Below are 27500 nucleotides of genomic sequence, written 5' to 3'. Positions count from 1 at the left end.
CTAACCATCTCCTGTAGCATGTCCACAGTCTATAACCATCTCCTGTATCATGTCCTCAGTCTATAACCATCTCCTGTATCATGTCCACAGTCTCTAACCTTCTCTTGTATCATGTCCTCAGTCTATAACCATCTCCTGTATCATGTCCTCAGTCTATAACCATCTCCTGTATCATGTCCTCAGTCTATAACCATCTCTTGTATCATGTCCTCAGTCTCTAACCTTCTCTTGTATCATGTCCTCAGTCTCTGACCATCTCTTGTATCATGTCCTCAGTCTCTGACCATCTCTTGTATCATGTCCACAGTCTCTAACCATCTCCTGTATCATGTCCTCAGTCTCTAACCATCTCCTGTATCATGTCCTCAGTCTCTAACCATCTCTCTTACTTAAACACACTGCTAATAGTATTACAAAATATCGATTCGGTGTACCTCTAGCAGGCATGATACAGGAGATTGTCAGAGACTGCTGACATAATACAAGAGATCAATGCAGCCTCGCCAGTGGCTGTGGGATGCAGACTACCTGTGCCCATAAATGCAGCCTCGCCAGTGCCTGTGGGATGCAGCCTACCTGAGCCTGGATCAGAGCGGCGATCTCACTGTGTCATGGAGCTGGATTTTAATTGTCTGGGCCACAGTAACAATGTCCTGCCTCTGGCTCCCCCAAGGTAGCACTTGAAACACTACGGTTACCAGTGCACTTGGCAGGCTTGGCCTTTCCTAACTTCTTCCTATATTACTTGGCATCCCAGCTGGTGCTCATCCATGATTGGCTGTGCCCAGTTCCGGCCAATGCCTGTACCTCCACGGAGGGGGCCATCGCATCTTCCCTGGAAACCCTACATAATATTATCTACAGAGGCCAGGTCACTGATCGCCCCGACACCTCTCTACTTGCCACTTTTCCTTTTCCTCTATATTGTCACAAAAGAATCCAAACACACCTGGCTGAAATCTCCCAACAACCCCCTGTGGTTTAACCCTAATCTGCAGGAACTGTACTCCCTTCCTGATCCCAATCGTTGGTACTCCAAGGGGGTTAAATATTTATGCCACCTGTACAACGCTCGGGGCTTTGAATCTTTTTCTTAGCTACGTTTAGACTTTGATCTACCGAGATTGTACCTATTTTATTATTACCAGCTCAGGCACGCAATCCATGACCAGTTTGGCTCCCCGGACGATCCCACTGACCTGCCCCCGTTGGAAAAACTGCTCAGACAGCCAGACCCCACTAAACTTGTCTCCACCTACTATGCAGCCCTAATGACTGACTTTAACCCCAGGTATCACAAAGCTCAGGTAAAGTGGACCTCTCTGGACCTCTCCCTGGTAGACGAGGACTGGTCAGAATTTAGTGATACGTATGAAACTTCAGTTATTGCTTCCCCGGATCGCATCATACAGGTCAACATTTTTCATCAAACCCACCTCACTCCGGCTAGGTTACACAGGATGGGTCTCCTGCCCTCGGCTGCCTGTTTCCGTGGCTGTGGCCAGGAGGCCAATTTCTTACACTGCTTCTGATCATGCCCAGTAGTTCCGGGACTTCTGGGAGGAAGTGGGTGCTTTCATCTCATCGGCGCTAGGCCTCCCAAACATAATCCACCACAAGAACTGCCTATTTTGGCAAATTACACCTATCATCACATGCCAAGAGACTGCTCCGCATACTCTACTTCTATGTTAGAAAAGCTATTTTACTGTCCTGGAAGGGTGCACAGACCTCTCTGAGGTCCCTCTGGGTAAAACTTATTAATGATTCTATCCCACTGTATAAACTTATTTTTGAACTCCAGAAAAGGAACAAAACCTTCCACAATATTTGGGGTAGATGTTTGGCTAGTCCGCTAACCCTCTCCCAGCACTGATTGTGACTCTTGATTGACCATTGATGGGCCTTGCCCCAGGGATCTATGCCCTGGTAATACACCTGAACCTTTTACCATTGTGCCTACTTTATATCTTTGCACTGATATCTGTTTATTTTTCTATGTTTGAGCATATTGCCTACTGTTTATGACCAGATTGTCTGGTGGTATTGTTGTTGTTTTATTGCGTTTTTTTCTGTTTGTTGGTTTGTCTTAAATCCAATAAAAATATCTTTAAAAAAAAAAAACAATGTCCGCCTCTAGTGATCACGTCACACTGATTCAATGTCCCGGGATTGGATCAGTGTGCCGTCTATCACAGGAGGCTGGACATTGTTACTGCGGCCCGGGAAATTCAGCTCCCTGACACAGGAAGATCACCACAAGAAGAGGAGGAGGGAGGGGAGGTCAGGACCTTGAGCCATCAGGATGACACCCCGCAATGGGCGGACCCCCCGGAGGCACGGCCACCGCGTATGTGCAATTATCTTCACTTTTTTTTCTTTCGGCAATATGCTGAAAACACCATTTTGGGTCAATATGTTTCGGCCGATTAAATTTTGGAACATCCCTAATTATAAATACACCTCTTAATAAAACCCCCATCCCGTATTATTGTATAATCTGTTATTATAAACGGAAAAGCTGAATTAGATTGGAAATAAAAAACACATTTCCGAAATGAAGAGAATGTTCCGGCCCCGTAAGTGGGGGAATGTTCTGACCCTGAAGGGGTTAATGTACGACTCCACACTATATATGTGTACATACCTCCCAACTTCCTGAGATGGGAATGAGGGACTTCTATTAGCAAAAGTATGTAGGCATAGGACACACCCCCTGACACACCCCTTAATGGAGACATTTAAAAAAAAAAAAAATTGGTTAAGCCCACAAGTGCATTTTTACCACTAATATTCCTTTATATTGGCTTTTGGAATTTACAAATGCAGCAGAAAAATATAGAAATGGGATGGAAGGTTTAGCACCGGGAAAGACTTTTTGATAGATAAATAGTGCATTTTATATACATGTATATAGATCAGACCAACATGAGGGACACATGAGGAGGAAAGAGGGACTTTGTTGTGAATGAGGGACAGTCCCTCCAAATCAGGGACAGTTGGGAGGTATATGTGTGTATTATCATCTGCTGGAGATAAAAGACGTCACAGTGACTATGGAGGAAGAGGACGGACATGACGGGGGTTACTGGGTGTAAATAGAAAATAAGATCTTATTACCTCCTCTACTGCCGATTCCAAAGATGTCTCCTCACTACTTCCTCCCGATTTACCTCTCACCCGGAACTTCCGGTCTGTCCCTGACATCACTTCCTGTCTTCCATACAGACTTCCTGGCTCTATGGTAGAAGTGAGATCACCACCTTGTGGAGCTTCAGAGGAACTACAGTCACAGGAAACGTCTCGTAGTGTGAACACGGCCTTGTGCTGTGTGTGTATGTATTGTATATCCTTATAGATGGGTCATCTCCACTCCCACCAAGGGGGAGAGAAATATATTACTGCCTAGTCCAGCCTTTCTCAGCCAGGGTTCCTCCAAAGGGTTCTAGGGGTTCCTTGAGCAATGGACAATTTCTGTCTCTCAGTAACAATTGACATCAATGATCTGTAAGGAGGAGGGGGCAGTCTTCCCACTGATGACATATAAGAGGGTCCTTCTCCCATTGGTCACCAATGTAAGGGAATACTACACTGACCACTGATATAAGGAGAAATTCCATCCAAACCGTGAGATTGGTCAGAAACTAATTGGTATTATTCTGGGCATTGCCAGACTAGGTCTTGGTGACAGAGTGAAGGGTGATGATGCTCATACTATATGTGACCCTCATCTACATCATGGACATCTTCTTCTTCAGCTTCTTAGTAAATAGGATAGAAATCTTCACAATCCTATAGAAGAGGTTGGGGGTCCTGAGTAGTCATAGAAAAGCCCAGCACCCCAATAGTAGAGGAAGAGGTGGTCTGGTGACATGGAGAAGAAGACTCCGGTCAGTCTCTGGATCTCCATCATTGGAAACATGGTGAGACAACAAATACAGCGGGATGGTGGAGGAGATGTTGGTGTCGGTGTGGAAATGGACAGAACACGGGATGATGACACTGAAAGAACAATACGGCTTCATTCATCACTGTATATGATATACTCCTGACCTCTGTATATGATATACTCCTGACCACTGTATATGATATACTCCTGACCTCTGTATATGATATACTCCTGACCACTGTATATGATATACTCCTGACCACTGTATATGATATACTCCTGACCCCTGTATATGATATACTCCTGACCCCTGCATATGATATACTCCTGACCTCTGTATGTGATATACTCCTGACCTCTGTATATGATATACTCCTGACCCCTGTATATGATATACTCCTGACCCCTGTATATGATATACTCCTGATCACTGTATATGATATACTCCTTACCACTGTATATGATATACTCCTGACCTCTGTATATGATATACTCCTGACCCCTGTATATGATATACTCCTGATCACTGTATATGATATACTCCTGACCCCTGTATATGATATACTCCTGATCACTGTATATGATATACTCCTGACCTCTGTATATGATATACTCCTGACCACTGTATATGATATACTCCTGACCCCTGTATATGATATACTCCTGACCCCTGTATATGATATACTCCTGACCCCTGTATATGATATACTCCTGACCCCTGTATATGATATTCTCCTGACCACTGTATATGATATACTCCTGACCTCTGTATATGATATACTCCTGACCACTGTATATGATATACTCCTGACCCCTGCATATGATATACTCCTGACCACTGTATATGATATACTCCTGATCACTGCACTAGGCTCATTATTCAGAGTTACCTTCAACCTGAAGACCTGTGAAGACATTTAACTACTTCCCACCCGTCCTATAGCAAAATGACGGCATGGAAGTGATTCAGTTATCCTGACTGGGTGTAATATAATGTCCCACAGGATAAGTGGCGATCGTCGTCCTAGGGGGTTCGCAGCGTGGCGATCTCTTGTGGTGTGTCACCCTGAACCACCAGGGATATGCCAATCAGTGCTCATCAGCAATGCCTGTCAGTACCCATCAGTGATGCATATCAGTGCCACTCTTATATACCTATCAGTGCAGCCTTACAGTGCCCATCAGTGAAGGAGAAAACTTACTCAGTTTCAACATTTTATAACAGAAACAAAGAAAAATGTTTTGTTATTATTATTAATTCATTTTGGTCCATTATTTTAGATGCGGCATTCGTTATTTCGGATAATTCGTATCTTCGGATAAATTCATATTCATAACGTTCACTAACAGCTAAATTTGAAAAGGAAATTCCGATACCGATAATTTGTAATTATTTCGGATTTTCGAATTTCCGGATTTTCAAATTTATTCAAATGAATGAATGTCGATCATAACTAATGACCCGAAAAACGAAGAAACAAATGAAAGGAAAACAAAGAAATGTTTGGTCAGTGCACATGTCTACAGCTTAGTAGATGATAAATTAGACAGATAACGGAGAAGCCGCAGATGTCACTCGCTAACAAGCTTTTAGATGTTTTACGAAGTTCCAAGGAATGTCTATACAAGAGGAAATCTATATGTTGTAAACGCCTAGAAGAGGCCACTTGGCATCCTGGCGTGAGTCGCTCCTTTCCCTGGTGAAATAAAAGGTTTGTTTTCCTGGAGTCCGTGTCCAGAGTCCATTCCTGGTTTCCCAGAACTCAAAGAGCCGTTTTGCTGCAACATTTATCTGGTGCATTGGCCGGGAAACCAGGTGTGACGGCTGTGACAGGTGACAACACCACCAGCAATTCTTCTCATTTCACCGACACACACAACCTTTTTTTTCTCTTCAATACATTTTTTTATTATAATTTTTACTTTTAAACAGATTACAGTCATAGAATCAGGAAATAGTAAAAAGGTAGAAATGTGATTGGTCAGGAAAATGACTTGTCTGGAATGTGGAGGCGGAGTCATACAATACAATACACAACGTGTTCCATTATTATAACAAAGTATTGTAGAAAAGATCACACCATAGAAAATGGGGGAAAGGAGAAAATAAACCCGGATATTAAGGGGAAATTTGTGTACGAGGAACACCTTAACAATCACCAACCACCATTTTATTCTCCAGGGCCTCTGCTATCAGATAATATATGTTTAGGGGTTTTATCTAATCTTCAGGCCTAAAATAATGCAAAAACATCTGACAGTGAAAGGGTTAATGTGAGCTAGCTGGGATCACTCTGCTGAGCTCACACATTAGAGCTCCCCCTAGCTGCAGCCTGGTAATAACATTGCTAGGAGGTCTATTCATTTATCTGCTCCATACTTCCCATCTTTATATAAACGTCTCCTGACATTTAGGGGTCTATTCATAAAATATGTGCATAGCAATTCCCCCGGGGAAAGTCCATGTACATTCCTTCTGTGTGAATGGGGGAAAGATGAATGTTATTAGGATATTTGCTGTGCTGGTCGAACGGTTTCCATTCATTTACAATGGAAATGATTGCATTTGGCCACTACATGGAGATCATTTCTATGGTACTTAGCGCCATCTAATGGCCAAATGTGGTATTTTCTGTTTTACGTCAATGGTCGGTATTAAAACCACAGGGGCAGATTTTTGCCACTAGATGGAGCCGATGATCTAATATTTGTCATGATTGGAGGAACGCGTGTCACATTCATTCTACAATTTGTTTTATAATAGATCCCTAAATGTCTGTGAAATCTTCCACCACAAAATGTCCTCAGCCAATGAGAGGGAATGACTCCATTTTTATTTTTCTCCTGCTATCAATGGCCAACACGGTACAACACTTCATCCATGTCTTTGGTGATCTCTGATCTCCTTATGAACTGTTTCTTACATGATGAAGATCAGCCATGGAGTATATCTGAGGTGTATATCAGGGTGTGCTTCTTCCCCACATGTCCAGCAATATTCATATACAAGACATTTCCCGCACTCAGGACAGGAATATGGCTTCTCCCTCGTGTGTGATCTCTGATGTTTGGAAAGACTGGACTTATCTGAAAAACATTTCCCGCACTCAGAACAGGAATACGGCTTCTCCCCCGTGCAGTGGTGGCTGGTGCTCACATTTTTTTTTGGGGGGGGGGGGGCACAAACAAACGAAAAAAGCTAGCCAGCGATTCGCAGTAAGTGAGTAAAAAAAAAGTACACCTTTAAAAAATGTTTTTTTTTAAATGCCAGGGGCCCCTGTGTACACAGCACAGCATGGATGTCAGGGGCCCCTGTGTACACAGCACAGCATGGATGACAGGGGCCCCTGTGTACACAGCACAGCATGGATGACAGGGGCCCCTGTGCACACAGCACAGCATGGATGACAGGGGCCCCTGTGTACACAGCACAGCATGGATGTCAGGGGCCCCTGTGCACACAGCACAGCATGGATGACAGGGGCCCCTGTATACACAGCATGGATGACAGTGCTCTCAGTAAAAGTATCCTGTCTGCAATTACAGAGTATGTCCGCACACATCCACCATCAGTTTCAGGGAGGGGTTGTGATATTTGGTGGTCTTACACCTCGGGCAGCCTTGGTCATCCATCTCTATTCTCTTCCCATAACACAGCACCTCAGTGCACTGCAAACTGTGTCCCCGGGAACCCGGCAGAAAGATCTTGGTTCCTCCCCCCACTGGTGTTATACAGTAGCTGGGGATTTCCTCGCTCCACACAGTGTTCTCGGATGATTTGGATCCAGATATCTGCATAGTGCATAGTACACGAGGCATGGTGGTGGCCAGCTCTTCTCTTACCTTCTTTGCAGCTCCGCTCGGGCCATGCAAAGAACAGAGCTGCCGACGTGACGTCACTTCCGCTTTGCGTCTGTAAGATGAAACCCGGAAGTAACGGCTATAGCAATGCTCCCAGCGCCCATAGTGGATCCAGGGACGCACGGGAAGCTGATCGGCGCTTTGCAATGCGCCGCAAGGCAGGTAAAAAGCCCGCAAATGAAGCGTCATGTCTGCAATCTCGTGATTGCATTGACGCGGCGCTTCCCAGGGCACTGGTGTCCGGCGCCTAAGTTGACTTTGTTAAAGGACATTAATTTTTTTCTTAAAGGGGCAATTTAAAAAAAACATTTTTCTTTTTGTGCCTACAGGAGGGGGGGTGGCGCCCGGGCATCCCCTATGGACGGGCCGCCACTGCCCCCGTGTGAGATCTCTGATGTCTGGAAAGATTGGCCTTCTCTGAAAAACATTTCCCGCACTCAGGACAGGAAAAAGGCTTCTCCCCCGTGTGTATTCTCTGATGTCTGGAAAGATGGGACTTCCGTATAAAACATTTCCCACACTCAGAACAGGAAAAAGGCTTCTCCCCCGTGTGAGATATCTGATGTCTGGAAAGATGGGACTTCACTGAAAAACATTTTCCGCACTCAGAACAGGAAAAAGGCTTCTCCACCGTGTGTAATCTCTGATGTTTGGAAAGATTGGACTTCTCTGAAAAACATTTTCCGCACTCAGAACAGGAAAAAGGCCACTCCCCTGTGTGAGATCTCTGATGTGTGGAAAGATCGGACTTCTGTGAAAAACATTTCCCGCACTCAGAACAGGAAAAAGGCTTCTCCCCCGTGTGTATTCTCTGATGTTTGGAAAGACTGGCCTTCTCTGAAAAACATTTCCCACACTCAGAACAGGAAAAAGGCTTCTCCCCCGTGTGAGATCTCTGATGTCTGGAAAGATGGGACTTATCTAAAAAACATTTTCCGCACACAGAACAGGAAAAAGGCTTCTCCCCCGTGTGTGATCTCTGATGTGTGGAAAGATGGGACTTATCTGAAAAACATTTTCTGCACTCAGAACAGGAAAAAGGCTTCTCCCCCGTGTGTGATCTCTGATGTTTGGAAAGACTGGCCTTCTGTGAAAAACATTTCCCGCAATCAGGACAGGAAAAAGGCTTCTCCCCCGTGTGTATTCTCTGATGTGTGAAAAGACTGGACATCTCTGAAAAACATTTTCCACACTCAGAACAGGAAAAAGGCTTCTCCCCCGTGTGAGATCTCTGATGTGTGGAAAGGCGGGACTTCACTGAAAAACATTTCCCACACTCAGAACAGGAAAAAGGCATCTCCCCCGTGTGAGATCTCTGATGTGTGGAAAGCCTGGACTTCTCTGAAAAACATTTTCCACACTCAGAACAGGAAAAAGGCTTCTCCCCCGTGTGAGATCTCTGATGTTTGGAAAGATCGGACTTCTGTGAAAAACATTTTCCACACTCAGAACAAGAAAAAGGCTTCTCCCCCGTGTGAGATCTCTGATGTGTGGAAAGATTGGACTTCTCTGAAAAACATTTTCCACACTCAGAACAGGAAAAAGGCTTCTCCCCCGTGTGAGATCTCTGATGTTTGGAAAGATCGGACTTCTGTGAAAAACATTTTCCACACTCAGAACAAGAAAAAGGCTTCTCCCCCGTGTGAGATCTCTGATGTGTGGAAAGGCGGGACTTATCTGAAAAACATTTTCCACACTCAGAACAAGAAAAAGGCTTCTCCCCCGTGTGAGATCTCTGATGTGTGGAAAGATTGGACTTCTCTGAAAAACATTTTCCACACTCAGAACAGGAAAAAGGCTTCTCCCCCGTGTGAGATCTCTGATGTTTGGAAAGATCGGACTTCTGTGAAAAACATTTTCCACACTCAGAACAAGAAAAAGGCTTCTCCCCCGTGTGAGATCTCTGATGTATGGAAAGCCTGGACTTCTCTGAAAAACATTTTCCACACTCAGAACAGGAAAAAGGCTTCTCCCCCGTGTGAGATCTCTGATGAGTGGAAAGCTGGGAGTTCATTGAAAAACATTTTCCACACTCAGAACAGGAAAAAGGCTTCTCCCCCGTGTGAGATCTCTGATGAGTGGAAAGCTGGGAGTTCATTGAAAAACATTTTCCACACTCAGAACAAGAAAAAGGCTTCTCCCCCGTGTGAGATCTCTGATGTGTGGAAAGGCGGGACTTCTCTGAAAAACATTTTCCACACTCAGAACAGGAAAAAGGCTTCTCCCCCGTGTGAGATTTCTGATGAGTGGAAAGCTGGGAGTTCATTGAAAAACATTTTCCGCACTCAGAACAGGAAAAAGGCTTCTCCCCCGTGTGAGATCTCTGATGTATGGAAAGATTGCCCTTCTGTGAAAAACATTTCCCGCACTCAGGACAGGAAAAAGGCTTCTCCCCCGTGTGAGATCTCTGATGAGTGGAAAGCTGGGAGTTCATTGAAAAACATTTTCCGCACTCAGGACATGGAAACCTCTTATGTGTTGGAAAGACAGCACCGTCCCGCACATATAGGAGATAGGAGGAATACGATGGTCCGGCACCGTCCCGCACAGTCTGAGGTTCCTCAGGATAAGAGGAATACGATGGTCCGGCACCGTCCCGCACAGTCTGAGGTTCCTCAGGATAAGAGGAATACGATGGTCCGGCACTGTCCCTCACAGTCTGAGGTTCCTCGGGATAAAAGGAATACAATGGTCCGGCACCATCCCGCACAGTCTGAGGTTCCTCAGGATAAGAGGAATACGATGGTCCGGCACCGTCCCGCACAGTCTGAGGTTCCTCAGGATAAGAGGAATACAATGGTCCGGCACCGTCCCGCACAGTCTGAGGTTCATCAGGATAAGAGGAATACGATGGTCCGGCACCGTCTCGCACAGTCTGAGGTTCCTCAGGATAAGAGGAATACGATGGTCCGGCACCGTCCCGCACAGTCTGAGGTTCCTCAGGATAAGAGGAATACGATGGTCCGGCACCGTCCCGCACAGTCTGAGGTTCCTCAGGATAAGAGGAATACGATGGTCCGGCACCGTCCCGCACAGTCTGAGGTTCCTCAGGATAAGAGGAATACGATGGTCCGGCACCGTACCGCACAGTCTGAGGTTCCTCGGGATAAGAGGAATACGATGGTCCGGCACTGTCCCGCACAGTCTGAGGTTCCTCAGGATAAGAGGAATACGATGGTCCGGCACCGTCCCGCACAGTCTGAGGTTCCTCAGGATAAGAGGAATACGATGGTCCGGCACCGTCCCGCACAGTCTGAGGTTCCTCAGGATAAGAGGAATACGATGGTCCGGCACCGTCCCTCACAGTCTGAGGTTCCTCAGGATAAGAGGAATACAATGGTCCGGCACCGTCCCGCACAGTCTGAGGTTCCTCAGGATAAGAGGAATACGATGGTCCGGCACCGTCCCGCACAGTCTGAGGTTCCTCAGGATAAGAGGAATACGATGGTCCGGCACCGTCCCGGACAGTCTGAGGTTCCTCGGGATAAGAGGAGTACGATGGTCTGGCACCATCCCGCACAGTCTGAGGTTCCTCAGGATAAGAGGAATACGATGGTCCGGCACCGTCCCGGACAGTCTGAGGTTCCTCGGGATAAGAGGAGTACGATGGTCTGGCACCATCCCGCACAGTCTGAGGTTCCTCAGGATAAGAGGAATACGATGGTCCGGCACCATCCCGCACAGTCTGAGGTTCCTCAGGATAAGAGGAATACGATGGTCCGGCACCGTCCCGCACAGTCTGAGGTTCCTCAGGATAAGAGGAATACGATAGTCCAGCTCCGTCCCGCACAGTCTGAGGTTCCCCAGGATAAGAGGAATACGATGGTCCATCTACACTGTGTGGTGCCGGATGGACATTTGAGGTAGTCGGGTTTTCTCCTGGACTATACTGTGTGATGTCCTCATCTTCTACTTTACAGTCTGGAGACAAAGTGAGACAATCCTCTGAGGTTTTCCTCATCTCCCGTCCATCTACTAAAATAGAAATACAAAGATTATTACTAGACATGAGCTGATTGGTTCCCCTAAACCAGGACTCCGCCCACATCAGGCAGCTTTGTCTCTGAGGATCTTACAATTCCCCCCTCAAGGTAACTAGTAAATGGCTCCTCTGATCTCCTACCAGATCATTTCTTTATTCATGGACCTTAGTCAGAGAGTGAGGAGACAACGAGAACTGTCTTTTATAGGAGTGACAGTGATGAGGGGATTATAGGACGAGGGTCAGGAGTATGTAATGTACAACATAGAGTATATAGTGCAGGGGTCAGGAGTATGTAATGTACAACAGAGTATATAGTGCAGGGGTCAGGAGTATGTAATGTACAACATAGAGTATATAGTGCAGGGGACAGGAGTATGTAATGTACAACATAGAGTATATAGTGCAGGGGTCAGGAGTATGTAATGTACAACATAGAGTATATAGTGCAGGGGTCAGGAGTATGTAATGTACAACATAGAGTATATAGTGCAGGGGTCAGGAGTATGTAATGAACATGTATCACCCTGATGTTTAGGAAGGGTGGCTAATAAATTGTGTTTACCAGGTGGTATTTATCCTTGGTTATTGTTAGGAGATCTACTGATTCCTCTCCAACTTTGGATGGCTGCACCTTTACTTTTCTGTCACTAGGTGGCATTAGATAGACAAGGGTGTAGCAAGGTCATATTATGAATAGATCTGTCTCAGCCAATTGGCAGGAGTTTCTTTGGTCACTTGGCCTGCTGGGAGAGCCTATTTATTTGGGTTGAATTTAGGTGATCGGGGTTCTGTGCCACCTGGACGGCTGTCTGGGTGGACGTGTGTTATGTCTCCCGGGTTGCTAGGCCAGAAGCCTGATGCCTATCCAGGAGCAAGAGAATCAGCACAGGGTTGAGACTGCAGGAGCATCAGTAAGTGCCAAGCCGGGGGCCCAGCAGGATAGGTTTGGTTCGCGGCAGAACAAGCAAATGGACAAAAAGTTTGTGCGAACATTCGTTAAAGTTTATGCGACACGAACGTGAAAAATCAAAAGTGCCTGCAGGCTCTATATACTCTGAACAGCAGTATACAGGCGGTCCCCGGGTTACAAACAAGACAGGGACTGTAAGTTATTGTCGTAAAAAGTGTTTGGGGACCCGGGTCCTGCCCCAGGGGAGTGTTTGGGGACCCGGGTCCTGCCCCAGGGGACATGTATCAATGCAAAAAAAGTTTTACAAACAGACGTTTATTTGGGAGCAGTGATTTTAATGATGCTTAAAGTGAAACAATTAAAGTGAAATATTCCTTTAAATATCGTACCTGGGGGGTGTCTATAGTATGCCTGTAAAGTGGTGCATGTTTACCGTGTTTAGAACTGTCCCTGCACAAAATGACATTTCTAAAGGAATAAGGAGTCATTTAAAACTGCTTGCAGCTTTAATGAAATGTGTGGTCCCGGCCATATGGATGAAAATGATTGAGAAAAACGGTATGGGTACCCCCCTCCCCCAGCCCATAGCCAGGCCCTTTGGGTCTTGTATGGATATTAAGGGGAACCCCGCACCCAAATTAAAAAAAGGAAAGGCGTGGGGCCCCCAGGCCCTATATACTCTGAACAGCAGTATACAGGCGCTGCAAACAAGGCAGGGACTGGAGGTTTGTTGTTAAGCTGAATCTGTTTGTAAGTTTGAACTGGTAAATTTCTAAAGTGTAGCTTCAGCCAAAAAAATTTGCTGTCTGTGCCCCGTGTTCAGAAGATTTCACCTCACTTTCTGTCCCAATGACAATTGGATTTAGAAAATTTGGGGTTATTAGGGAAACAAGGATTGGTGATAAAGCATCAGTGGAGAGGAGACACCTTTTTCCCATATTGAGGTGTTCGTTTATGAAGCAGTGAAGAGCGGTGATCCCAAGGATCACCACTGATCACAGCCCATAAACAGTGATAAATCGGGGGGGGGGGGGAGTGTTTGAATTTGTTCTCCCGCCGTTTATCTCCACACACAGAGAAGTCTCATAGACTGACACAGTAACGGACAGTTTATTAGGCTGCGATCTGAGAGCTTCACTGGCGATCTGTGTCAGAATTCACACTCCCCGCTTCACCAGCTCATCCCTGTCCAACAAGGCCAAGACATTGCCTTCCACATGCTGGTAGAGAGCCGGAATGGTCTTCAGTGAAAAGAAATGGCGTTTGGGAACCTGCCACTGAGGTACCGCACATTCCACAAATTCACAAAAGGGGGCAGAGTCTACCAGCTGAAAAGGCAGCAGTTACAGTGCTACCAATTTGGCCAAGCTAGCATTCAGACGCTGAGCATGTGGATGGCTGGGACCGAATTTCTTTCTACGATTTAGCAACAGGAGTAGGGAAATTTGCCTGCTACATTCGGATGTTGGTGCACCGCTAGCAGATTTCCTGCAAGTACTTGGGACACCTAATTCTACACCTTCATTCCTCTCAGTGCAGGTTTCTGAGAGGACTGAGGGTATAGTGGGGTTGGAGATCCCAGCTGATGAGGAGCAAGGAGAGGTCCGCCTTCTTCTTTTATGTGGGTCTTTTAAGTGCTGTTGCCAAGAGACTGCATGGGAGGTCGTCATATGTCTGGACAAGCATGTGGTGCCCAAGCGACTGCTGTTTTGGCCACACTTGATACGCTTCAGACATATGTTGCAAACAGCAACGGTGCAATCTGTTGCACACGTGTCAAAATAGAGCTTTTCAAAATACGTGGGGAGTCAGCAGCGCCCTTCACATGATTAGCTCTGCAGTGTGATGCAATAGGGTGGCTGCCCTTAAGCTGCCCCCTGGAGGGCATCCTGCCTCATTGGAGATGTGCCTCCTCCTCTCTTCTATCAGGGACCCAAGTAAAGTCAGTGACCTCATCATCCCCTCCCTCCTCCTCACTGGAGCAAACTTGGCAGTATGCTGCAGCTGGGGGAACATGACTGCCAGTTTCTTATCCTTCTTGGGCACCCCCTCTCTCTAGGCTCACGTTACTCCCTTCCTCAACCTGGGTCCCATCATCAGAGCCTTCAAAACACTGCGCATCCTTCAGCAGCAGGTACCCGACATTGTGGTAAAACAGTTCGGGGGACTCCTCTGTGCACGATGGTGGGGCTAGGGAAGGATTGACTGATGACATGAAGCCGATGGAATAGGCCGCTGTGGCAGCTGCATTGGCAGGCAAACTACTCTGAGCCTGGGTGACAGAGGATGAGGACGGCTTTGTTATCCACTCCACCAACTCTTCTGCATGTTGTGGCTCAATAACACAGCCAGCTGTCGGAAAAAAAAACAAGTGTACCCCACGGCCACGTGCTGAGGATGCACGACCAGCACTGTTGACTGTAGACAGAGAGCCTGCTTCCCCTCTTTAAGTGGCCTGTGAGCGTCTGCCTCTCCTTGGTGGCCTTCCAGACATGATGTATATTTTGATTAGCAAAACAACGCCTGAAGTTTATTAGAAAAAGTACACCAGGAATGACCTGCAGTCAGATATAGGCTAGACTGGATATATATATATATATATATGTGTGTGTAGGAGACTGTGTATATATATATATTTATATTAAATGCACTGCAGCTAACTGAACCACCTGCCTGCTCAATCTAAATGACACTCTGTCTCTGTCCACGCCAACAACACACTACACAGGGCCGACGTGCATGCAGCCTTATATAGTGTGGGGCGTGGACTTAGTCCCCCTGAGCCATGATTGGCCAAAGGCACCCTGCCTTTGGCCAATTATGGCTCTCTTTGCTGACGGCGCTGGAATTGGCCAAAGAATGCGGGTCATAGTGCATGCTTTGGCCAATCATCATACAGCAATGCACTGCGAACTCGCAGTGCATTATGGGGCGTGACACGGCAATCTAATTTGGCGCGAACACCCCATAATGTTAATTTTTTCAAAAGAACAGGCGAACAGCCAATGTTAGAGTGGAACTCATGTTGGACCCGAACATAAAGCTCATCCCTACTAGTGAGAGACCGGGAGCTCAGGGAGAGAAGATCTGCAGTGAGAGACTGTGTGAGAAGAAGAGAACTATTCTGTGTTACCAAGAGTTATGTAGAACTAGCGTTAGTGACTGTAACAAGATTTGTTACCATAGGAGACAGCGGTCCTACCTATACAGAAGTGGTGTCCGGCTGGAGGTCTTCCACTGTATAGCAGTTTACCTATAGAAGTCTCGGAGTCTGGTGCCCATCATTCCATCTTGCATTACACCCACCATGCCTTGTAACTCACTCTACAAAGGATGTCAATTGTCTCTAACTCTGGAGGTCACCATTAGTCCTCAGGGGGCCCAGGACCTTGTTACATGCAATAGAGGATATAGTACAGAAGTCAGGAGTATGTAATGTACAACATAGAGTATATAGTGATGGGTCAGGACTCATAATATTGGTGATTAGTAATCAGTGGCGGATGAAATGATTACTGGAGACAAGTTGCAGAGATCCCACACCGCTGCCTCCCATCTCCTGAGACTGCACTCAGTGACTTGGGTCAGAGACTATACAGACATATCCCTCCACCCGGCACAGCCAGCAAATAACAGAGCAAGTAACCCGGGAGAATTGTTCTGTCAGAGATCTCCCTAGACCCGGGCATGGGGCAGAAGACCCAAGGTACATACCCCAGGTGTCTAGGTCAAGCAAACCCTATGGTGAAAATCAACATTTTGCTGCCAGCTGAACCCCAGAATCTCCATAAATCCAGTCTAGAGACATAAATTGTGTCTGCAGCACAGAGAAGGAAGATTATCCGAGAGAAATACAGGACGGGGAACACAGCTCAGGAAAGTGACCAGGGGATTACAGGCTGATATCACCCAGTCCCCGCCCTACTCTGGACCAATCAGTGAGCAGTATGGGTGGAGGAATGGATTTAGTGTTAATGACCCACCTGTGCTGATCTCTGTAGGAGTGTCCTCCTCTATAAATGTCCCCGTTATTCCATCCTCCTCCATAGACTGCTGATCATCCCTCACATACGTCTCTTCTTCTTCTGATTTCACCTCAAATTCTATATCGATTGGATCTCCACTCTAAACCAAGAGAATGAGAGAGAATATCATCTGTAAGATATAAACTTACATACAAAATCCACACATCATCTCCACCAGTCCATGTTCTAGATGCTCCGCCCCACCGACCTTGTAACAGTGGGGGATGGTGTGACCTTCCTGTGTGGAATCCCGGGAATACAGAGGACGGGGACATCTCTCTGGTGGGTTCCTGGTATTAGGTGGCTCCATCATATCCTTGTGTCCTTCTGAAAACTCCTCCATCACTCCATACTCCTCATCCTCCTCTTTATACTCTTCTTTAACATCAATATTATCATCCCCGAGATTTCCACTCTGATTATATAATAAAACATTCATTATAATAAACATGTTTGTGTATAAACCATAACTACCAATAATTGTTCCTCATCTACCTGATGATGGTGGGGGATGGTGTGTTCTTCCTTCATCACTCCATCCTCATCATCCTCCTCTTTTATCTCTTCTTTAACCTCAACTTTAGGATCTCTCAGGTCTCCACTCTGAATATAGAATAAAAATGACATCAATGGTAACAATGCAGATAATGTACAGATCCTAATGATACTATCAGTGATTGTTCCTCATCTACCTGATGATGGTGGGGGATGGTGTGACCTTCCTGTGTGGAATCCCGGGAATACAGAGGACGGGGACATCTCTCTGGTGGGTTCCCATTACTGGATCCATCTGTAGGAAACACACACACTGACTGAATACATTGGGGCATATCCACAAAAAGCTGGCTCAACTTAAAAAATCCCATTTAAGTTACACTGCCTTAAAATTTCTACCTAAGTGCCCGATCCACAAAGCACTTACCTAGAAATTTCAGGCTGTGTAACTTAAATCCGGCCGGCGTAAGGCGTTCCTCTTCATCAGGGGGCGATTCCAATTTAAATGAGGCGCGCTCCCACGCCGGCCGTACTGCGCATGCGCAAAGTTACGTTACGCCGAGTTTTGTGGATCGCGCCGGGTAAAAAAAGTTGCGTCGGGAAAAAAATAAAATAAAAAATTGACAGCGTCTCTTCTCTTCTTCTCCCTTCTTCCGATATTGACCCGACGCCTCTTCTCGCTGCAATGATGGAAGCGCGCCTTGCATCCGATTTATATAGGCCTCACCGTCCCATCATGCTACGGTAGGTACCCAATTCGTGGGTGCCTACCCACGTGGGTACCTACCGGAGCATGATGGGAGGCGTCGTGTCAACATCGGAAGAGGCGTCGTGTCAACATCGGAAGAAGGGAGAAGAAGAGAAGAGAAGATGACGTCACAGAAGACCGCGATGGCTGCCTGCTAGTAATTGAGCTAACACACGAAGATAGCAGGCAGCCAGCGCTGAAGGAGAAGGCACCGGACAGCTGGAGAAGAACCGGGGTGCGCCGAGTCAACAGCGGAGAGCGGTGAAGATAGAAGAAGACCCCCGGAGAGCGGAGAAGACCCCCCCCCCGGAGAGCGGAAGAAGAAGACCCCCCCGGAGAGCGGAGAAGACCCCCGGAGAGTGGAAGAAGAAGCCCTCCCTGGTATTAGAGCTAAAGAAGACAGGGGGGCCTCCGGAGCAGACTAATAAATGATTTTAAAAACCCTTGTGTTGTGTGTTTAATAACTATCACTTTGCCTCCAGGTGAATGGGTAGGGGTACGATGTACCCCATATCCATTCACTTAGGGTGGGGGGCCGGTATCTGGGGGCCCCCTTATTTGAGGGGACTCCCAGATTCCGATAAGCCCCCGCCCGCAGACCCCGACAACCAACGGCCAGGGTTGTCGGGAAGAGGTCCTGTCCTCATCAACATGGGGACAGGGTGCTCTGGGGTGGGGGGGCCCGCAGTGCGCCCCCCTGCCCCAGAGCACCCAACCCCCCCATGTTGAGGGCATGCGGCCTGGCACGGCTCAGGAGGGGGGGGCGCTCGCTCGTCCCCACTCCCATTCCTGGCCGGCCGGGTAGCGTGCTTTGGATACGGGTCTGGTATGGATTGTAGGGGGACCCCCTACGTCGATTTTTCGGCGTAGGGGGGGGGTCTCCTTACAACCCATACCAGACCTAAGGGCCTGGTATGCTCCTGGGGGGGAACCCATGCCGGTTTTGATTTTACAAATTGCCGTGGAGTTCTCCCTCATGATTCATACCAAATGCTGACGCTAGAATTGGCGGGAATCCAAGTCGGATCCCCGTCACCTCTATGACGCGCTCGCTTGAATGTGCTTTTACAAGGTGTTACTAACTTTACACTTTGTAAAAGCAGCCCTAATTTTACACTTGCAAACTAAAACTTACGGCGAAAAAACGAAGCTGAAAAGCTTTGTGGATCGCCGTAAGTGCTAATTTGCATACCCGAAGCGGCATTTTGACTCGAAATGCCCCCAGCGGCGGATGCGGTACTGCATCCTAAGATCTGACAGTGTAAGTCCCTTACACATTGTAACGGATTATGGACTATTCTGCCTGGACATTGATAATAACTGCAGGACTTGTTACAGTTGGATTTACCACATTGTATTCTGAGCACAAAGGGTTAATTGGACAAGTATCTTTTCATTGTTGAATGCTAATGTTCCCTTCGCATACCTAATGAACCCTCTTTTGTGTGCAGGTAAACAGCCCCCTGTGAGGTGTATGCTGATGGGGATTATGTGTGAGTGATAATTGTTTTAAAGGTTAATTGAATTCTATGTGCCTGGCCAGGAAATGTTAAGTGGGGTGAGGTGCCGAAGCGGCTAGAAACTGGCCAAGTGATTAATTCAAGGAGATGTCATTGTTTCGTGGGGTCTGTGTTGAAGCCCCCTACTGGGAAAAGGGGAGGGCGGAAACTGTCATTGTTCTTGTAACAGTTGTAACCAGATATAAGCAGGTGAAATATGCCAAATAAAGTCAGTCTGCTTGACTCTGCAAACGTAGCACGTCTCGTTTCTTGGAAGGGCGTTCGATGGGATATACCGGCGGTACCTGCATATCGCAGCTTGCCAGGGAAAAGGACGTCTCCAACGGCCGATACCCCTCACTACCAGTGGGTAGCCGTTACATTGGTTGGCAGTAGTGGGATGGTCCTTTTATCCAAAGAGCAAGTTCTGAATGGAGTCGCAGTATGCCAGGCTGAAAAGATCCACACTGAAAGATCTATTGGAGATTCGTGGTAGGAGCGCCAGCAACAGACCACGGAGGGAGCTGATAGCTGAACTGCTGGAGCTGGACGAAATGGATGGATCCATGGAAGGAACGGAGCCCATTGCACCGGTCAGCGAAGAAGATGTAATTACTGGGATTGTACAGCGGAGATTATCCTTGTATCCAGAAACGTCCGTGGAACTAATCAACCAGCTGTTCCGGGAAGCAAGGGAAGAAATACAAACGAAGAGGGGACAAGAACTGGAACCGGTAAGAGCGAGACAGCCCATTACACCTGCAGTTCCTACCCCCCCACCCGCTGCTACAGGAAAGAAAATACCGTTCACTGCATTTAAAGCTTTTGTAGAAAGTGAGGAGGAAATCGATGGATATTTGGCGGACTTTGAGAGGCAGTGCTCACTACACCAGGTACCACCAGACCAATGGGTCACTATTTTGTCGGGGAAATTGTCGGGCAAAGCCAACGAAGCCTTTCGGGCTCTCGCTCCAGAGAATATTTTACAATATCAGCAAGTTAAAAAGGCACTGCTAACCCGATATGCCGTAACGCCAGAAGCCTACCGCCGGCGCTTCCGGGAGTCCAAGAAGATGGCTGTGGACTCCCACATGGAATGGGCCAACCAGTTACAAAGGGTGGCATCCCTTTGGGTCCAAGGGTGCAAGGCCAACACCGGGGAGGAAGTATTGCAGCTGTTCCTAATGGAACATTTCTTCCAAGACCTGGCCGCAGACATACAAGACTGGGTACGAGATCGCCGTCCCGCTAACTTAAACGAGGCGGCTCGGCTAGCAGATGAGTACGCGGAAACAAGGAAAGTAAGCCAGGGTACTACACGGCTGGCTCATAAGGTAGAACCGCGTACTCTAACCGTCACCCCATGCCCAGAGTTTCCGGCTCCAGTCCCACCACGTCCTCAGGGGCCTAGCAACTACCCCCGGGATTCGCCTAGGGTGACGTGCCATCACTGCACCGACACGGGACATATTGCTCGTTATTGCCCTTTGAGAGCTACAAATAACAACCGGAGACGCACAACACCCAACACAGAGGTCACTCCATCACGTCCCTCTGCGGCCCACTGCCTGGAGACCGAGGGGGGCCCTGAGGAATGTCTGGGAATTTGGTATGAGGCAGACCCAATACAAGCGGCCTCTCCGGATAACCGCCAGCATCACCGTCAGGAGGTACGAGTGAATGGACAAGTAGCACAAGGCTTAAGAGATTCCGGGACTACTATCACTCTGATTCAAAAACATCTGGTAAAGCCAGAGAACGTGTCCACTCGCACAGTTGCCGTCCGGGTCGCAGGGGGTGCTGTATTTCGCGTACCCACCACCCGTGTGCACTTAGACTGGGGAGCCGGGTCAGGAAAGACCACAGTTGGTATCATGGACAACCTACCTGCCGAGGTGGTGCTGGGCAACGACATTGTCCCTCTGACTTCGGCTTATTTACCTACACCTGCTGCTGCTTGTCCCGGGACCACCCGCGTTGCTGGAATCAACCCGCTTGCTGCTGAGAACCGGGTAAGACTACCTTCCCCGACATGTACTGTAGATCCGGCACAATATCACAGTCTAAAATGGGAATGTGACAAGTTGGCCAGTGAGAAATCAGAGATGCAACGACACTATGTCATGTATTATGAGATGTCCCGTGGCTTGAACATTGAAATGCACAAACAAGCGGAAATTGTCAAAAGATTAAATGGGATTTGCATCCAGGTGGTGCCGTATCTGTCCCAAGAGCATCAGCAACAGGTTTTGGGAGCCATTGAGAGAGCAAAGCAAGTGACTGTTCCAGAACTGAATTCTATTATTCACCGTCACCATCAGCTACCGACCTGGTAAGCCAATGGGAAGGCCGACGGACTATCCAGGCAAACGGAACTTTTACCCTAACAGCAGACCGGACATCCCCAAGTTGATCCGAAAAGGATCAATCCGGGTCTGCCGAAGTGTTCCACAAAAGGGGGGCAGTGTAACGGATTATGGACTATTCTGCCTGGACATTGATAATAACTGCAGGACTTGTTACAGTTGGATTTACCACATTGTATTCTGAGCACAAAGGGTTAATTGGACAAGTATCTTTTCATTGTTGAATGCTAATGTTCCCTTCGCATACCTAATGAACCCTCTTTTGTGTGCAGGTAAACAGCCCCCTGTGAGGTGTATGCTGATGGGGATTATGTGTGAGTGATAATTGTTTTAAAGGTTAATTGAATTCTATGTGCCTGGCCAGGAAATGTTAAGTGGGGTGAGGTGCCAAAGCGGCTAGAAACTGGCCAAGTGATTAATTCAAGGAGATGTCATTGTTTCAGGATGTCTGTGTTGAAGCCCCCTACTGGGAAAAGGGGAGGGCGGAAACTGTCATTGTTCTTGTAACAGTTGTAACCAGATATAAGCAGGTGAAATATGCCAAATAAAGTCAGTCTGCTTGACTCTGCAAACGTAGCACGTCTCGTTTCTTGGAAGGGCGTTCGATGGGATATACCGGCGGTACCTGCATATCACAGCTTGCCAGGGAAAAGGACGTCTCCAACGGCCGATACCCCTCACTACCAGTGGGTAGCCGTTACACACATGTCGGATCTTCTGCCTAACTATGGAAAACTGATTCTGTGGATCAGTTCCAAAGTTAGAACCAGTGATACGCCGGCGTATCCCTTTTGAGGATCTGGCCCATTGTTTCTATGTGTTTATCAGATGATGGGGGGTCTAGGTGGAGCCTCCGTACTGCTCTCTCCTTTACAATAAAGTCTCCTCTTACCCGGTGATGTGAGGGGCGGCTGATTGTCCATCATGACGTCCTTGTAGAGATCCTTGTGTCCTTCTAAATACTCCTACATAGGGAAATAGACAGTGACATCACCTGATACTTACAAAGATAAAGTCATCATCCAGACACATCCCTTGTGTTGAACCTTTACAGACATCAGGAATAGTTATTTCCTCCTCCATAAAGATTATAAAATCAAACACACGTATCATAAGTCCACCTCTAACTAAAACCCCCAACCCGTATTATCGTATAATCTGTTAGTATAAACTGAAATGAAGAGAATGTTCCGGCCTTGTAAGTGGGGGAATGTTCTGACCCTGAAGGGGTTAATCTAGGTCTCCACACTATATATGTGTGTATTATCGTCTGCTGGAGATAAAAGACGTCACAGTGACTATGGAGGAAGAGGACGGACATGACGGGATTACTGGGTGTAAATAGAAAATAAGATCTTATTACCTCCTCTAATAATGGTAGCGGCTAGTTCCCAGCCTCCAGATTAACCTTGTGATGTCACAGGAAACATGTGACCAGGAAGCAGGAAATAGGGGGCGGGAACATGAAGTGAATAGGAGGTGTAGAGCAGAGCACATGTTATTATCCTGAAGGTTTCTCCCTCCATCTTCTTTTATATTATATCCTCTCTGTACCCCTCCATGTATACCTCAATCTCTCTCTCTCTGTATACCCCTCTCTCTCTGTATACCCCCTCTCTCTCCCTGTATACCCCCTCTCTCTCTCTCCCTGTATACCCCCCTCTCTCTCTCCCTGTATACCCCCTCTCTCTCTCTGTATACCCCCTCTCTCTCTCTCTGTATACCCCCCTCTCTCTCTCCCTGTATACCCCCCTCTCTCTCTCCCTGTATACCCCCCTCTCTCTCTCCCTGTATACCCCTCTCTCTCTCTCTCCCTGTATACCCCCTCTCTCTCTCTCTGTATACCCCCTCTCTCTCTCTCTGTATACCCCCCTCTCTCTCTCCCTGTATACCCCCCTCTCTCTCTCCCTGTATACCCCTCTCTCCCTGTATACCCTCTCTCTCTCTCCCTGTATACCCCTCTCTCTCTCTCCCTGTATACCCCTCTCTCTCTCTCTCTCCCTGTATACCCCTCTCTCTCTCTCTCCCTGTATACCCCCTCTCTCTCTCTCTCCCTGTATACCCCCTCTCTCTCTCCCTGTATACCCCCTCTCTCTCTCTGTATACCCCCTCTCTCTCTCTCTGTATACCCCCCTCTCTCTCTCCCTGTATACCCCCCTCTCTCTCTCCCTGTATACCCCCTCTCTCTCTCTCTGTATACCCCCTCTCTCTCTCTCTGTATACCCCCCTCTCTCTCTCCCTGTATACCCCCTCTCTCTCTCTCTCCCTGTATACCCCCTCTCTCTCTCCCTGTATACCCCTCTCTCTCTGTATACCCCCTCTCTCTCTCTGTATACCCCCCTCTCTCTCTCCCTGTATACCCCCTCTCTCTCTCCCTGTATACCCCTCTCTCTCTGTATACCCCCTCTCTCTCTGTATACCCCCCTCTCTCTCCCTGTATACCCCCCTCTCTCTCTCCCTGTATACCCTCTCTCTCTCCCTGTATACCCCCTCTCTCTCCCTGTATACCCCCCTCTCTCTCTCCCTGTATACCCCCCCTCTCTCTCCCTGTATACCCCCCTCTCTCTCTCCCTGTATACCCCCTCTCTCTCTCTCTCCCTGTATACCCCCTCTCTCTCTCTCTCTCTCTCCCTGTATACCCCCTATCTCTCTCTGTATACCCCCTCTCTCTCTCTGTATACCCCCTCACTCTCTGTATACCCCCCTCTCTCTCTCTCTGTATACCCCTCTCTCTCTCCCTGTATACCCCCTCACTCTCTGTATACCCCCCCCCCTCTCTCTCTCTGTATACCCTCTCTCTCTCCCTGTATACCTCAATCTCTCTCTCCCTGTATACCCCTCTCTCTCCCCCTGTATACCCCTCTCTCTCTCCCTGTATACCCCTCTCTCTCTCTGTATACCCTCTCTCTCTCCCTGTATACCCCTCTCTCTCTCTGTATACCCTCTCTCTCTCTCTGTACCTCTCCCTGTATACCCCTCTCTCTCTCTCCCTGTATACCCCCCTCTCTCTCTGTATACCCCCTCTCTCTCTCTCTGTATACCCCTCTCTCTCTCCCTGTATACCCAGGGCTGTGGAGTCGGTAGATAAATGTTCCGACTCCTCAGTTTTATGTACTTCCGACTCCGACTCCCCGACTCCGACTCCTCTGTATTAATATGCAAATGTATTTTATACATTCCTTGAGGGAAAGAAACGCAACCTACCACAGGACTACTGGCTGGGAAGCCAACAGTCTACTGCAGGGGTCTCAAACTCAAATTACCTGAGGGCCACAAGACAAGTTTCCATATCCCATGGGGGGCCGCATGCAAACTTTCAAACTTCAAAAACAGTACTGGTGTCAGCGAACGCATTATTAACCCTGACCACTACACTGCACACTGACCACTCACCATCAGGGTACAGCACATCAGGGCACAGGGCACAGCACACATGAGTGCACAGTGCACATCAGGGTACAAAGCCCAGCACATCAGAGCACAGGGCACATCAGAGCATAGCACATAGGGGTACAGCACAACAGGCCACACCAGGGTGCACGGCACATTAGGGCAGGGCATATCAGGACAGGGCACATGGCACAGTGCAGGACATGGCACATCAGGGCACAGCACATCAGGACAGGGCACATGGCACATCAGGGTACAGGGCACATGAAACAGCACATCAGGGTACCCCATGTACCCTGATGTGCTGGGCTTTGTACCCTGATGTGCTGTTTCATGTGCCCTGTACCCTGATGTGCCATGTGCCCTGATGTGCTACTCCCCGGCAGCCCCCCTCTCTTCTCGTCCATCTCAGATGATGTCACAAGCAAATGGGGATGGACGAGAAGAGAGAAGGGGCCGCCGGGGAGTAGCAGTGTGACATGAGAGACAAGTGAACTTATGACAGACGCTTCCTGCGCTACTCTTCATGCACCTCGATCTACACTTCCGCGGGACACGCCCTGCCTGCGGGCCATTTAAAACCGGTCCGCGGGCCGCAAATGGCCCGCGGGCCGGTACTTTGAGACCCCTGGTCTACTGTATTGCACAGTTTAAAGCGGGAGTTCACCCATTTATTTAATTTTTGCCCTTTTCCCCTTAGATTCCTGCTCGTTCGGTCTAGGGGAATCGGCTAGTTGTTTTAAAACATGAGCAGTACTTACCCGTTTTCGAGATGCATCCTCTCCGTCGCTTCCGGGTATGGGTCTACGGGAGCGGGCGTTCCTTCTTGATTGACAGTCTTCCGAGAGGCTTCCGACGGTCGCATCCATCGCGTCACTCGTAGCCGAAAGAAGCCAAACGTCGTTGCGGCTCTATACTGCGCCTGCGCACCGACGTTCGGCTTCTTTCGGAAAATCGTGACGCGATGGATGCGACCGTCGGAAGCCTCTCGGAAGACTGTCAATCAAGAAGGAACGCCCATTCCCGCAGCCCATACCCGGAAGCGACGGACAGGATGCATCTCGTAAACGGGTAAGTACGGATCATATTTTAAAACAACTAGCCGATTCCCCTAGACCCAACGAGAAGGAATCTAAGGGGAAAATGTGCTCTCTAAGGCCCCATACTCACGAGCAAACATGTCTGCTGAAACTGGCCCGCAGGCCAGTTTCAGCAGACATGTTTGGTCGTGTGTGGGCGCGAGCGGGCCGAATTCCAGCAAACATTTGCCCGCCGGGCCTTTTCCCAGCAGACAAATATTCCTGGACTTGTTTTAAAACAGTCCGCTGGAATTCTGCCCGCTCGGACATGTACGGTCGTCAGTACAGACCTACCGTACATGTCCAGGCGCCCGCCGTCCCTCGCATGCGTCGAATGACTTCGACGCATGCGTGGAAGCATTTTAAAGGCGGGCCGCCCACGTCGCCGCGTCATTGTCGCGGCGACACCGCGTCATCGACGCGGCGACACCGCGGACACGCCCCGCGTATTGTTTACGCGCGGACTTCTGTACGATGGTGTGTACAACCATCGTACAGAAGCCCTCTGGCAGACATGTATGGTGAAAACGGTCCGACGGACCGCTTTCACCATACATGTTTGGTCGTGAGTACCCGGCCTAAGGGTGAACCTCCACTTTAAGCAAAAGACAAACACAATGAAAACAACGTTTTTTTTATTCTAAAACATGATTTTCCTAGGAGAATCCCATAGTCATGTTTAAAGTTTAAGCTAACAATCGGAGTTTACACGTTTTTATAACCTTAGCTAAATGACAGCAGTTTTTCCAATGGTTTACAGCTTCAGTCTTGAACTATTGGCCCTCCACTTATACAAGTGTCTCACTCTCTAGTCCTGCAAAAAACATATTTATTTAATCCCTTATCAGTGAGAGGCTAGGTTACACATGGACGCTGCGTTCCCTGTAAAAGCAGAACACAACACTATGGAAAGTATAAGTATTGCAGCTCCTAATTGTGCGTTGCGTGCCATATAGTGAAGCACATGAAAAGCATGCTTCTTCACGGTCACTTAACCTGTTCGTTTTGCGGTTACGTGAGGCACTGCATGCATTGGTCTTTATTCTTACAGTAGAGAAGTCGTTAATTATAACTTTTTGTGAATTGGGACATTTAAACTTAGTAGGAGTCGGAGTCGTGCATTGTTTGCCGACTCCGACTCCAGGTACCCAAAATTTCCCCCGACTCCGACTCCTCGACTCCGACTCCACAGCCCTGGACCTCTCTCTCTCTCTGTATACCTCTCTCTCTCTCTCTCTGTATACCCCCTCTCT

General features: G+C 48.0%; 1 protein-coding gene across 1 annotated transcript in view; it reads right to left on the bottom strand.

Annotated features, from left to right (window-relative positions):
* Window positions 1-8132: 8132 nt before the first annotated feature.
* LOC120935480 (zinc finger protein 585A-like) overlaps window positions 8133-27500 on the bottom strand; it is a gene marked incomplete at its 3' end in the record, with an annotated part of 218553 nt that continues 199185 nt past the window's right edge. The window contains exons 7-8 of the mRNA XM_040347531.1: window positions 8337-10218; window positions 8133-8288 (exon numbers count right to left, since the gene is read on the bottom strand). Of these exons, the coding sequence (XP_040203465.1) occupies window positions 8133-8288; window positions 8337-10218 (2038 nt within the window). The remainder of the gene's footprint in view (window positions 8289-8336; window positions 10219-27500) is intronic.

Source organism: Rana temporaria, chromosome 4 (assembly GCF_905171775.1).
Source record: "Rana temporaria chromosome 4, aRanTem1.1, whole genome shotgun sequence".
Taxonomy (NCBI): domain Eukaryota; kingdom Metazoa; phylum Chordata; class Amphibia; order Anura; family Ranidae; genus Rana; species Rana temporaria.
This window is presented reverse-complemented; position numbering and strand designations above follow the sequence as displayed.